Here is a 14,506-nt window from a genome sequence, read left to right as displayed (position 1 = left end):
AAATAATTGACGAAGGCATCCTCCTTCTTCGCTGACCATGCATGATTTGCCGAACACCCCCAACACTGACAGACGACCTCAAGTGACCATCGAAAATGCTCAACTGCTCGCAGTCTGCTCCACCAGAGTGGCAGAGAGAGTCCCCAATAATAGCAGAGATAGCTGAAATCGTAGACTCCATATCAACAACTATAGCTTGCAGCTGCGAAGATGAGAGAGAGATATCTAGCAACTTAGCTGCATCAGCAACCGTGACACCCAGGGGCTGTGGACTAAGAAAATTGTTGAAGCAAAGGCATAAGCAAGTGGCTACCCTGACCCCGCACTGGACTATCGGATGAGACCTCGGTTGGCGAAAGATCAAAAGATTTGGCAGATGAAAAAACCTCAGAGACATAATGCGATACAAGAAGAGGACGTGAAACCGAGGAGCCAAGCACCATGTATCTGATTGCCAGATTGGTTCTAGCATTAAACGCAATAAGATTGATAACCAAATAGTTAGAGTCGTCTGGAGGAAAAAATAATAAGGGGCGATTGCAGATTCGTCCTTTGTCCACCATGCGCAAGCGTGCCCAACCGCACCTCTAAGCTGTAACGGGAAGTGGTACAAATAGAAGCAGACACCATGCCCCGAGCTTGAGAAATAATTAGCGACTGAACTTCAGTAGGGAAAACATTGCTATCATGGTAAATTTTTTGTGGGCCCACCCTTGACAGAACTTGCGATGGAGAGGATGGCAAAATTTTTCTATGCTTTCCACGAGAATGTCTACCCAACCGCGCCGTCATTCTGTCATGAAAATTAGCACAAAAAGAATCAAACATCGAGCTCCATGCATTATAAATAATGAGCGACAAATCTCCAGGAGAGTAAACATTGATGGCAGAGCCATATGTTTTTGGGCCCACCCCTAGCAGAACTTACGACGGTTGGGAGATGCCATCATATGCTGAAGATGTTGCTAACATAACTGGAGCAAATGATGGAAAAAAAGCCCAAAGTGTTGCGGCCAGATCAGGACCCAAATAGACCCAATCTTGACAGCATGAAATGAATTCGTCGGGTTATGAAGATTGCCAATCTGCACCCACGGTGAGAAGGATAATTTTCGGGGAGGCCGTTCATGATTCTGACTTGCAGGATGACGCTCCAACCCAAAAAAATCTTTAGTGACTAGATTTTGCCCCGACGAATGGGAATATGAGGGGTTTGATCGCCTTTGCTTCCAGACTGGATGATGACGAGAGAGAAAAGAAGAGCCACACTTATGACAATCACAGCGTTTGTGAAAGTTTAGAGAAAAACAAGCAGCACACCACCAATCCCCCGACCTGGCATGACTCAACTGAGATCTAGATCAAACAACGTGGAAGGAGCTTTACCAAGTATATGGGACCTGCTGCCATCCTCGATCAGCAACCCATACTGGAAGTTCATGAATGAAGAAAGGCGAAACAAGCATAGCCTTAACAGAGCACACTTCGAGAGGTTCCCGCCTAATAGCTCGCAGGAAAAACCTAATGTCCAAAATACGAAGAGAGCCCACATCTAGGCATGATCGGAGGGACTCCGAAAGATTAGAGAAGAACCAATAATTGAGTCTGAAAGGCAAGGCAACATCTAATCCCCACCGGCGAAACATAAAGGCTGCACCCCAGTCATTCAAGGCTTCCTTGATGAAATGTAGGGCTCGCAGGTTGACCCTCAACGGGAGATTAGGAGCAAGCCCCCAAAAGCGGCTTGATGAGGGGTGCATAACCAAACAGCGAAAGGCACCAATAGAGGAGCCTACGAAACTCTGAAAAAGGGAATATACAAGATAGAGGCACACCTGCGAGGGTTGGGACTCCGGCGGTGATCGACACAACCGACGAAACTCAGCACAAGCTAGGGCATCCAACATCCGAGCCTGTCGCTGGAAATGCAGACTTCGACGCCTTCTTCAAACTACGATCAATACTGCCACCGTAAGCCAGTAGCTGAAGCCTGGTTGTTGCAGACTAGCAATCATGTTGCCTACGACATCCACTGAGGTGAACTGAAGAGGTGAGGAACAGTTTTCAGGTGGGTTGAGATGCTGGCGGAGATGTTCCTGGATATCCCGATGAGCTGGAGGAACCCTTCATTGTCATAAATCACATACACGCCCGACTAGGATAGGATTGTCTCTTGCTGCTGCGGTCTATTGCTATGGTCTTCAACTCACCCAACTTTTGAACTGCCCTGACTATCACCGGAAAGGCCCTTCTGGGTCGTGCGAGCCCCGGCCACAGGCCAATCGACGAGCGCACACAGCAGAGGGCAACAGAGAGCGTCCGACGGAGACTGCACTGACTGTGAATGAAAAGAAGAAGGGATTTGGGGTTAGAGAGAGGGCTGAGAGAGAGAGAGAGATGCCGGACGACAAGAGGGACCAGTCACCGACCGAACCAGTCGAGAGGAGGGTGAATGACCGTCTAATGGGGGGGGGGGGGGAGGGTGGTACCCTAATGAGGAGAAGAAATCCTCCTTCAGGCTTCGAGCTAGTCATCGATGCCAGAAAACGATAGCGGAGTGCAGTGGCTCGTGCAGGATGGACTGCAGGACAGGAGAGAAGGGGGGCGATATCATCAGAGAATGAAAGGGATGGGTTCAGATGATCTCTGGAGCTCAAAACTTGCTCGAAAACCCTTCATCGATGTCTATGAATGCTTGAAGGCTTCAAGTGGACAGAGGTGCTTCAATGGCTAGGTGGGTACCAAGAGGAAGACGAAGGAGGAAGCGCCCGAGCCACCCACAGAGAGTCCAAGCGCTGGCAGCGTTCGACGTCTCGCACGTGCCACCCTCGTATATGCAGCCGCCGGAGTACAGGCCTCTGACCCACCGTCAGCCCTCGCTTTTCGGGTTCCCGGTCGTCGACCTTCGGGGCTCCGACGATGAAGTACGTCTGGAGATCGGGGAGGCATGCCAGAGTTGGGGGGTGTTCCAGGTACAAGGCCACGGAGTCCCCACCGAGTTGTTGGGGAGATGACGTGGGTCGGGGCGGCGTTCTTCGGCCTCTGGGCGGAGGAGAGGCTGAGGTTCGTCTGCGACCCTAGGGTTCTGGCATCGGAGGGGTACGGTAGCCGAATGCTTCCCACCGAGAATGACGGGGTTCTCGATTGGAGGGACAATTTCCAGAGAGAGAGAGAGAGAGAGATCATAAAACCAATGGAGGGAAGTTACACTTTGTGATTGCTCAAGAGAAGATCCGATGTGCAACCCATAGGGTTTCGGCGTCGGAGGGGTACGGTAGCCGGATGCTGGCCACCGAGAACGACAGGGTTCTCGATTGAAGGGACAACTTCCAGAGAGAGAGAGAGAGAGAGAGAGAGAGAGAGAGAGAGAGAGAGATTGGTTATTACTAACTTTTCATGAAGTGGACAATATTGATTTTCAATGTTTCAAAGCTATGTTTGATAAATCTGAACTTATGTGTTCAACATGATCTATTTATGATTGTTGGATCAAGCTTTAGTTTATGAAAAAATATGATTTTATGAGCTTTAAAATTTGTAAAATTAAGCCATTGATTTTTAATTCTTATAAAAACCTGTTCACATGACATAATTAGGTGTTTCCAAAGATGATTCCTACTAAGCAAACTATGTAAATCACATCTGTAAGGTTGGATTATAGAAAACTATTAATTTTCTAGGAAACGATGATTCCTATTGATTTTCGATTTGCTAGGTAATGACACTTACTTTACGTTTTTTGATAAAAAAATTATGATTTTTAATATTTGAATAATTATAAAAATTATAGACTGTCGATTTTTAAACCTTATAAAAACCTACTTACGTCTTATAATCAAATGATCCAAAAGATGATTTCTATAAAATCAATCATGTAAACACATGCATGGTCAGACAACTTAAGAAAAATATCTAAAAAAACTTTTTAAAAGCTTAGTAAGCTGACAGTAAACCAAAAAAGTGTTAGGCAGCTATCTGCCAATTATTATTAATGCTTGAGATATCGATTCAATCTGGCCTAATAGTTGCATTCAGCATAGTTTGTTTGTAAGGTAACACAGTCTTTTGTTCATATTCGTTTAACCTAAAATTATGATCTTTAGAACTGTAGTCTTTTTAACATTGTAGATTGCTGATTTTTTTATATTATCAAAGAAACTAATTTATGTGTCTTAATTGGGTCATAGTGACAAAAGTTTTTATCGGCAATTTCTCGTTTTTCAAAAACTTGTAAGAAATTGAAAAAATTGCATAAATCTTGCATTTTTTTGGGCAAAATCTTGGCAATAAAAAAATAATTAAAAATATTTTTTATAAGAAAATATTAATAAAATTATTTACAAATAAAAATATAGGATTTTTTTCGCAATAAATAGCCATTTAAAACGTAAATATCGTGTTTAAATCACGGTATTTATGTTTTTTCATAAATCTCGTGATATTTTGAAAATCTCGCAAGAAATTGCCATTTTAAACTTCCAGGCGATTTCTTGCGATATTATCATAAATCTCGTGATATTTGTCCCACTGAATTGGGTTTTATCCAAAATCCACACACACACATATATATATATATATATATATATATATATATAGAGAGAGAGAGAGAGAGAGAGAGAGAGAGTTGACTCGTGGCAGTTATGGTGGAGACTGTCGTCACTCCCATGGGGCCATCTTTCCTTACTACCAAAGGAAACTATTTAACTTAGCATGAGGAATGATAGGGTGCTCCCTAAAACACCTTGATCAAACCTTATAGATATGGTCTATAACCATATTATTTAGTATAAAATAATTTTGGATCACACGATTATAACATACATGTATGTTTTTTAAAACCTTTAAAAGTCAATGGCTCACAATGTATCAATTTTTTATAACTTAAAAAATCTGATTTCTATATAAAAGAACATGATCGAAAGGATGACCCCTATCAAATAAACTATGTTGAGTGCATCTAGAAGATACAACCTACAATGATTTTTATAAAAAAAATCACTCTTTAAGTGCTTGGCGGGCACCGTAGCATTACTCTTTAAGTATTTATAATAAAAGTGTTGCTCGCAAGTACCATATCTTCAATTCTATAAAAAAAAACAAAAAAAACAAAAAAACAACAACATATCTTTTAATTTGAACTTTGTGTCATTAGTTTTGGGGGAATATTGGTTCCCATACTCCTTTAGGAAAAACCAATGTTATCAGTATCGGTGGGTGTTGGCCTGTATCGGCCGATACGCATAGCAGCAGAAATTCAATACGCTTCACCCCTGTTTTTTTTAATAAATGTAAAAATACTAAAGTTTGGGAAAAAGTACTTAATAGTTTTATGTTTTTTGGATTTTTTATGGGTCAGGCCCAATCGATATGTTCCACATGATTTCTTGTGCTAACAAACATTTTATTGTGATTTGTTTAGCAATCAGATTTTCAGGAGATTTAAATATCAACCACCACAATGCACCAAAATTTTATAATTGAAGAAATTATGAATTTATGTGTCTAATTCTTAATAAAAGATCATGGTGAATGAATTAATCATACAAAGATCGCAATTGGGAGTTTCCCCATTCTTTTGGTTCCCCTCAAAAGCATTGTTGCGCGAGACCCAAAGTCCCTCTGGACCCTTGAACCTTAATAGGATCAGCTGGGTCAACCTCGATTCAGTTTGTATCTTAGCCCAGTTAGACAGTTCCATCACTGCATTCACTTTTTCCAACCCAGTCACAATTTGGCGCTTATCAACCAATTGCGACTTTCAAATTTGACATGGTTTAAACCTGCACAACTTGCAGGTCCATACCACGTAAAGACTCACAAGAACTTGACCTTGGTCATTCTAGGTTGCACCAAACTAGGTCGAATAGGAAGACTCTAGTCGACCTTGGTCCAAGTCATCCTAGACCTAGACTAAAACACTGAGCCTTTGACTCCAGCCTCGCAGAGTCCTAACCATACCTTACAAATCGGTATTCATCTATATCAAGGAATGTAAATCACATCCCAAATCCCGAAAGTAAAGGCGACTGGTGGTTGTCATCTGTAGGACTCAATTTTACACTTTCCTTAACCGATTCTACTTCGGTACTTCCTCTCTCTCTCAATACTAATGAACAGATTTCCTTGGTGCAACCTAAAAGTCAAGTTCAATTGCTCCATCTGCCAGCTGTCAAATAACGCCGTTGTCCTCGCCTATTGTTACTAATAAAATTTCAAAGTCCTACTAATGTGGAAACGTGGCAGCACGGTGATAAGGACTGGTTATTCAAACACACATGTAAATCAAGAATATCATTTTTCAAGCTGAAGGAGTAGAGGACTTGGAGAAACAAGTTTTACGTCGTTGGGACTCGAATTTTGTATAGTTTTCTCAAAGAAGCGGACTCTCTCTCTCTCTCTCTCTCTCTCTCTCTCTCTCTTCTCTGTTGTGTATATAACTAGGAGAGATCCTTTCTCCTTCCCTCGAAAATCCCACTGCATATACTCTCGAGAGTTGAAGAAAAGCATCATGGGTGGTGGTGATGAAGGTAAGGCCGTTGGCCACCGACGTTTAACTCTTCTTTTGTTCTTTTCTTTGTGGTTCTGTTTCTCTGAATGCACGATTTCTACCTCTCAGGTGTTGTTGGGGAGGGGATGATCGACGAAGATTTCGACGATAACTTCACGGTTGTCGACTTCCCCATCGACCCATGTCGCTTTTTATGGGGCTCTCATTGGAACCTTGTGGGGAACGCCGAAGGTTCTGTGAGTGCAGAGAATTCAGTGGATGCATACCGTCGTGCAGAAACTCATGGTATTTTCGGTGGTGTTGTTGGTGGCGCGAAAGAAGGAGAGCAAGAAGAAGAAGTAGAAGTAGAAGTAATGGATGAAGAGGAGAAAGAGGCCGTAATAAGTGTTGAAGTAGAAGAAGTTGTGGATGAAGAGGAGGAAGATGGCGTAGTAAGTGAAGAAGAAGAAGAAGAAGAAGAAGAAGAAGAAGACGAAGACGAAGACGAAGATGATGAAGAAGAAGATAAAGATAATGAGGAAGAAGAAGAAGATAATGAGGAAGAAGAAGAAGAAGAAGATGATGATGAAGAGGAGGAAGAAGAAGACTGTAGTGATTATGAGGAAGAGGATGAGGGTGAAGATCATGAGGATAAAACAGAAGTGAGTGATTATGGTACTATTTCTAGTGGGTCTCGACAGATCGTGACAGAGGCACCATTGAATCTTGGAGCTGATAAGAAGAGATCAAGAATGTACAAGTGCTTGATGAAGAGTTACCAAACTTCCACCGATTATGATGAATACAGAGCTTTGAAGAAAGATATACTGAGGTACCAATGTCATCCTTCTTGTTGCTATCTTTAATTTCGCGTTCACTGTGTACCGAATTTGTATGCGAGTCCTTTTCTGTTTTTGGAACGTTATGAATGATTTGGAATTTGATTGAAGTATAATTTGTGCAGATATAAGCCTGGAGATTATATAACCGAGAGGGATGGCATGAACTTGTATGATCGTGAGATTCCACAGATCACCACACTCTTGTTGGTCGGTCCCAGGGGTTCAGGGAAGAGCAAACTTATTAATAGTATTTTGAGGGTGTTTGAAAGGGAGTGCTATTTCACCGAGGGGGCTTCTGTTTCTTGTAAGTTCCTGTCTGATGGAAGAATTCTACACTTGTTTATATGTGTTAAAATTGGAATAATTTTACTCGAGGTTTATCTGGTATATGTTCAATTTTTTATGGAATTCTTTTGCCTCATTAATGTGCTTGTAGCAGGTCACTGCTGCAGAACAAATAAAAAGAAGGATAAGGAAAACCTAGTTCTCTTTCTCTGTTTGTGTTGCTTTAGCAGAAAATGATGAATTTACTTTGTGAAATTCTTTGTGAGAAAATCTCTAGTGTTATGCTTATAATTCAATATGTGTGTTTTATCTCTCTTTGAGTTCAAAACTATGGTGAATTTTTAAGTACCTGGAACTGTGATAATTTCTATGCATTTAAGCTTGTAAGTTTAGTTTTTGGAAGACAAAATCAAGGCATATTGTGGTCTTTTTTTATTCTTATCAGTTTACTTAATCCACATCTAGCAAATTTATTAGAACTGTCATGTTTTTTGAGTTATTCCATTTTCTTAATTGTAAAATGTGCATGCTATTAGATCATCTCTAATGTAATACAAAAGTTTTAACAATATTGTTATCAAATCCTCTTTTAACTTTTAAGAAAAATAAAATGGATATTTGACTCCAAATGGATCACCTTTTCCTGCTGATAACATTAACAAATTGATTTTAACTTGTTACAATTTATCATGAGTTAATTCTAAATTAGATTCTTCAATTTCTTCAAAATCCCTGTTGAGAAGTTATCTTGTGGAAAATATCAAGAAGAAGATAATATGCCAGTGTATGACTTTTTGTGTGTGTGTTTTGGTGATTTGTAGACAGGCTGCTCATTTATGTCTACAAAGACTTATTAGTTTGGCATGTTTCTTCTATTATATTCTGATAAGTACATTATTTAACTTATTAGTGATCTAGCCTGGCTCTTAAAATTTAAAAAAAGGTGCTTGACCTTTCTTAATTATATCCACACATTAAAATGCAAAAATAACTTCTCATATAATTAAATGAAAATCTGGGTGTTCGTATCTATATTGATCACAACCCAGTTTGTACGATTCCAGCTTTTCATGTCATGTTACTCTTTGGTTTTAATTTTTTTTTGTAATGTTGTATATAAAGGTAAGATATCTTTTGTGGACTAAAAGCTAACTTTTAGCTCTGGTCCTTTCATTTAGTGGAAAGGTACCAGTGTCTTGTTCTTATCTTGAATATTACAGTTATACCTCCATCATGTGGAAATAATGACATTCTGGATGATCCTATATATAGGCACAATTACTAACTAGTGCTGATTTCAATGCACTGTTTTGCAGATAATTCAGCTGGGAATGGTACCCTTTTTCTCCAGGAGTATGATATTCCCTTGAATTCTCCTTCATTTTGTATCTATGATAGCCGAAGCCTATCAGAGGATATAAATGAAAATTTAGAAAACATTAAAGAATGGATGACAGCAGGTGTTCATCATGGAGGACCAGTCTTGAGGTATGCTCTTCATGTTGTTTTATTTTCAATTCTATGTGATGATGACTACCTATTAACAATATATGCTCTGAACAGAAAATCGGACCATTTAGATACCCGTAAAGCTATATTATGTAGAGGGCGGCAACTTGATTACTTGTTCAACGCTGGAAAGGCAGTGAATTTTGTCATATTTGTTGTGAATGGAATTTCAGTATTACAAGCGATAAGAAGTGGTGACAAGGAATATTTTAAAAGGCTTGCTGAAAACTTCAACTGCCCCTATCTGTCATTTAGAGGTATGTCTCTGCAATTTCTCATACACCTCTTACCTGCCGCAGATGTCATTATTTCTGCTGCTGCTTTTGTTGTTGTTTGGGTTTAATATTATTGCTACCTGATTATAGTATTCATAATTGTGGTATTCATTCATTGTGTTTAAGATTGTCATATAGTTTAATGGATTATCAGTGGTGGTGAACTAATGAACAGTTAGTTTTTGATCCAATATGTGAATTAGGATATTTGATTAGTGCTGAAAGGAATTCTGGGTGCCAGAGGAAAAATCTCCAACACTATGAAATCTTAGTTTCCAGTCTGTCTTTTTATTTTCTCTAGTGCATCCAGCCCTTATTCAGAAATTGAACATGTTTACACCAGCAATGCTTTTGGATTATGAATCAATTTTCTGCTCCTTTGTTCATGTGAGAAGTATACTAACAAGTAAACCAACTTTGTTCTAAGTGCTAAGTTCCTTCTCAACTTTTGAAAACTTTGTGCTTAACTTTCCTTGGGTTTTCTTCCTGTCATTAAAGTGATAAAGCTGTACTCTTGGCATCTACTTTGTTCGTTAACATCTTGATGATTAAGTTTTCTCCTTGGTCATTCATATCTACTGGGTTTTCTTTTCTTGACTACCAAAGTGACAGCTGATACTATTCCCCCATTTTGTAGGGGATGTGTATTCTAATAGAAGTTTTTGCATTCACTAATGCTTGGCTATACATCTGTAAATTGTGCTTCCTAGCCTGCAGTGCATATTCTCCATCTGTGCAGTTATATTTTACCAATTTATGATGGGAGAAAAGAATCTCATAACAGGTTCCCAGTTGCGGTATAGGATGAACACTGTTCTGTCATTCTACTGCACTCATGTACTTGTTCAGTCATTTTTGCCATGATCATGAAAAAACACTGCAACTGTAATCTAGAGATCTGTTTCCATCAAGTACAACCAATGCAAATCCCAGATCCTTTAACCTAGAATCAGGAGTATATGCCAGATAACCCTACCCAAAACAACCACATGTGAGTTAGTAAGTATATTTTGTAAACTATCCAAAGATAATTGTTAATTATGCTGTAAGTTCCGCTGCATATGTATGGTGTGCTGAATTACCAAAATACATTGGGATTAAGAATCTTGCCATCCTTCAAAGGAATACCTCTTTAGTAAAGTGGAGCTATTTGAGAAGTTGAGTGGAATATATATATATATATATATATATATATATATATATATATATATATATATATATATATATATATATATATATATATAGTGAAATGCGTAGCTGCTTGATGAATAGGTGCTTGAATACCTACTTAATCGTGCTGACCGTACATCATGCGCTCTGCTAAAGGGTCTTTTTTGCTCGTTTTTGCTTCAAAAGACGTCTTTTTAGTGTTTTTTCCGCTGACCGTCCATCAAGCGTACAATGGACGGTCAGCGTGATTAAGCAAGGGTTCTGCACCTATGCATTAAGCACTTATCCATCACTCTCTCTCTCTCTCTCTCTCTCTCTATATATATATATATATATATATATATATATATATATATATATATATATATATATATATATAGAGAGAGAGAGAGAGAGAGAGAGAGAGAGAGAGAGAGAGAGAGATGAAAAGCGATCAACATTACTTAAAAGTGAAACTCAACAAAGCGTTGAGTTCCACAAGCACAAACACAACAGCAACATGAGAACACCATTAACACAAAAACAGAAAAACCCGAACACAAATAGAAAACTCATCAAGGACCACATACATCTAGATGGGGATCGGTAGGTGGCAGAGGCAGGTCTTTGAGGTATATGCGGAGGATAGCATACACATCCGCCAAGACCCTATGAGTCAGACGGTTAAGGTTGAACGGGACATCCCAAAAAGTAGCATCATTTCTGGCTATCCATACGAGCTACCACACTGTAAATAACCAAACTCTCCAAATAGTCCTCCACTTCTTTTCGTGTCTAATTATAGAGGGACGAGGATAAGATCCAATGCAAAGCGACCCTTCTGCACAACTGATGGAGTCCCAAGTTTTAGAAAACAATTCTCGAAACACTACACACGACCAATGATGACAGCATCCTCAAGCTGCGCATTGTCCGAGTGTCGGCACATGGCACTACTCTTGATACCATTGGATGAGAGCTATGTAGATATCCAAGGATGTTCAGTTGACTTAATGTAGCTTGTCAAAATGTTTCAGTTGCGAGTCCTGTTACTCCTTATTATATGATGAGGAAAGGCAATAACATAATGTCTCTAGTGGACGGTCTTTGCAAGGGATGTCTTCTAGGTTGTTGATGCACTGGGCTCTTGAGGTTTCTTAGCTGTTTGTAGGCAAGACGATAAATTGTCAAGATCTAAGTTTATTGAAGTTGTCTTATTTGTTATTGTTAAAATATTCTAGTTCTTGAGCTCTGTTGTCCTCTTGTATGATGAGAAACCATTGTCACAAATATCGGTATTGGCTATATTTCGGCGGTGCATAATATCGGGATATTATTGATTTTCTAATAAATCTCAGAATTTAAAAAAAACATAAGAAATAAATAAATAAATGTAAAGCCCCCTTTCCCTCTTCCTTTTTTTTCTTCCCTTTTCTTCCTTCCCTTCTTCCTTTCCTCTTTCTTTCCTTCTTTTCTTCCTTCCCTCCTCTTTCTTCTTTCCTTCCTTCATCTTCTTTCTTTCCCTGTTCACGGTGGAGTGCTGAACTGCCGGGGAAGTTAACGATATGGCGCAACCCCCTGTTTACGTTTCTCTTCTTTTTTCCATCTGTTAAACTTTCACTGACTGCAGCCTCTTACTTTTCTTTTGTTTTGGGTCTCTTAAAAGTAACCCAAGCCCCTAACAAAAAAGGTATATTTTTATACCCAAAGTAACCTAATAAAGAAAAACTAAAGACACCTCTTTTTTTTTTAAAATCCCCCAAATACCTCTGCACCTACAGTTTTAAAAAAAGCTGCTGCCTGGGTTGCAAACTTGCGACAGCGATATTATCACGATATATATAACTTGCTGCTATTTTGAAAATATCGTGGTATTTTGCCTTTAATATCGTTTGTTCATTTTACAGTAATAATATCACAATATTTTCAAAATATTGCCTATATCTGTGACTATGTGGGAAACAAGGCAAAAACATAACATTTCTGTACCTTGCAAGAACTGACTTGTAGGTTATTGCTGCCAATGCGCGGGTCCTAATTGTACTTTTCTGTTGAAAAGAAAGGTTATTAGCCTGTCACTTTTTCATAGATTTAGTGCAATGTTTTATTGTTTTCTATTTCTATAACGAAAGAATTTGCAGGCATAGGTAATACTGAATTTTTGTTTGAATAAATTACTGTTTTTCTTGTATTGAGGAAGCGGGCTACATCTATGTTGTAGTGGCTGGCGAAAACTCTTGCACTAATGTAGGTTTATCTTGCCCTTCTCTCAATGGATCAAGAATCAAGATGCTCTTTTTATTGTTGATATATTTGCGTACAGCCAGAATTTTCCTCCTTAATTGTGTCTAGGACTCTAGATTATTGATAAACAATTGCAGTGGTTCCTTGAAACACTTATAAGGCAACATCAGTTTGCTAGCTTGTGGACTTTGATTTATTATATCAAATTGATTTTGTGCATATGAGATTAAACCAGTTTTTTTTTTAATGTGTGATTCAGAAGAGGCCTATAATATACCAAAAAGTCATTTGTTGAATATGATTTTCTTTGTTATGAGCCCAGATGACAAACCAGTGCTGGTGGTCACACATGGTGACCTACTCGAGATCTTTGATCGTGCTGATGTCCGTATGCAACTGGGAGAAGTGCTGGGCATTTCGCCACTGAACATTTATGACATCCCTGGTAACAATCATTAAGTTGTTCAGACTATTTTTCTTGTGATTGAACATTGATTAAATCTTGTCTGTTAACCTGCAGATAAGTGGAATCTTGCTACCAGATTGTCAATACTTAATATGTTAATGGATGCGCTAGAACATGCTGAGAACAATCTACCTCTCAAGCAAAGGAAGAATCTAACAGAGAGATCCAAGGTCAGCTTTTTTCAGTGTCTTCTGAATATGACCATGATAATTTCCGATAGAGCTAATGCAATATGAAGAGCTTGTGTTTGTCTGACATCACTAATTGCTGGCTATTTGCGCAGGTTTCTGCGGGCTTCCTCTTGAATATGGTTTTGCTGATTCTGGAGTTACTGTGTTTGGTTCTCATCATCTTCCACTTGTGGGCTTTTTTGGTTCATCGGAATCAACAAGTCGATTGGCACAAGATCCGTCATTTGTGGTTGGGCTGAGCATTTTCTCAATCCAACATCCATTCTAGAGGCATCACATAGGTATACAGGAAGACATTTTCATACCCATACTGCTCTCTTCTCTTTTAATGCTCATATTTTCACTCCACTGGATAGTTTATCAATTGAAACATGGTAGGATTATCTATAACCATTTCATAGGATTACTTGAGGACAATTAGTGCAGATGTAAATGCGTGTGATAGTTCTAAAAGAAATTGACACTTTCTTTGATTATGTTTCAAGGTTGGTACCTCCCTTTGTGTATTTTTGTTGGAATATAACCACAAGTAGAAATAAATAGCAGGATCCTTGAATTTGAACCTTTTGACCAACATTTTGATGTACCCTCTTTAATTTGACAAAGGAATCAAGGATGTATAAACAATGGTTCCTGCTGTTAAAGGCACGTTTATGTGGTAAGCTTGGCGGCAACACATGTCAGAGAGCCTTCGTCGGTGAAAATTTTCCCAAAAAAGGGGAAAGGGACCCTCGTTGATTTTAGGGCCTTTTCTCTATGAGAAAAAAACTCCCTAGTTTGTGCATGGTGGGGCACATACTCCTTGCTTTTTGTGGCACGAGGGTGTTTGCTACGCTACCACCTGAGGGTGTGTTTGGTGGTGTGGGAGAAGTTTCCCCCTACGAAAAACCATTCGGTTTTCAGTGGGGCTCGTCTGTGCCACCAAACGCGATAACTTTCCCTGCTTTTTGCACCGTTTTGGGTGGAAAATCAGAGGACACCTAAAAGGTGTCCTGCTGGACATGTGGGTCTTCATGTTTTAGGCGTTCTACACCGTTTGTGTCAGAAACATGAGGCAC

General features: G+C 39.2%; 1 protein-coding gene across 1 annotated transcript; it reads left to right on the top strand.

The window, feature by feature from the left end:
• Window positions 1–3,010: 3,010 nt before the first annotated feature.
• On the top strand, window positions 3,011–13,905 carry LOC149832119 (uncharacterized). The gene is made up of 9 exons (XM_090013165.1): window positions 3,011–3,104; window positions 6,617–6,939; window positions 7,081–7,319; window positions 7,452–7,633; window positions 8,931–9,102; window positions 9,178–9,380; window positions 13,114–13,236; window positions 13,312–13,427; window positions 13,541–13,905. The coding sequence occupies exons 1-9, from the start codon at window positions 3,011–3,013 to the stop codon at window positions 13,685–13,687; spliced, it is 1,599 nt and encodes a 532-aa protein (XP_089869291.1). The 3' UTR covers window positions 13,688–13,905.
• The last annotated feature ends 601 nt before the right edge of the window (window positions 13,906–14,506 follow it).

This window comes from Nuphar pumila, chromosome 7 (genome assembly GCF_984573655.1).
Source record: "Nuphar pumila chromosome 7, dmNupPumi1.hap1.1, whole genome shotgun sequence".
NCBI lineage: Eukaryota > Viridiplantae > Streptophyta > Magnoliopsida > Nymphaeales > Nymphaeaceae > Nuphar > Nuphar pumila.
The sequence above is the reverse complement of the archived record's forward strand: the minus strand, read 5'-3'. Positions and strand labels throughout refer to the sequence as shown.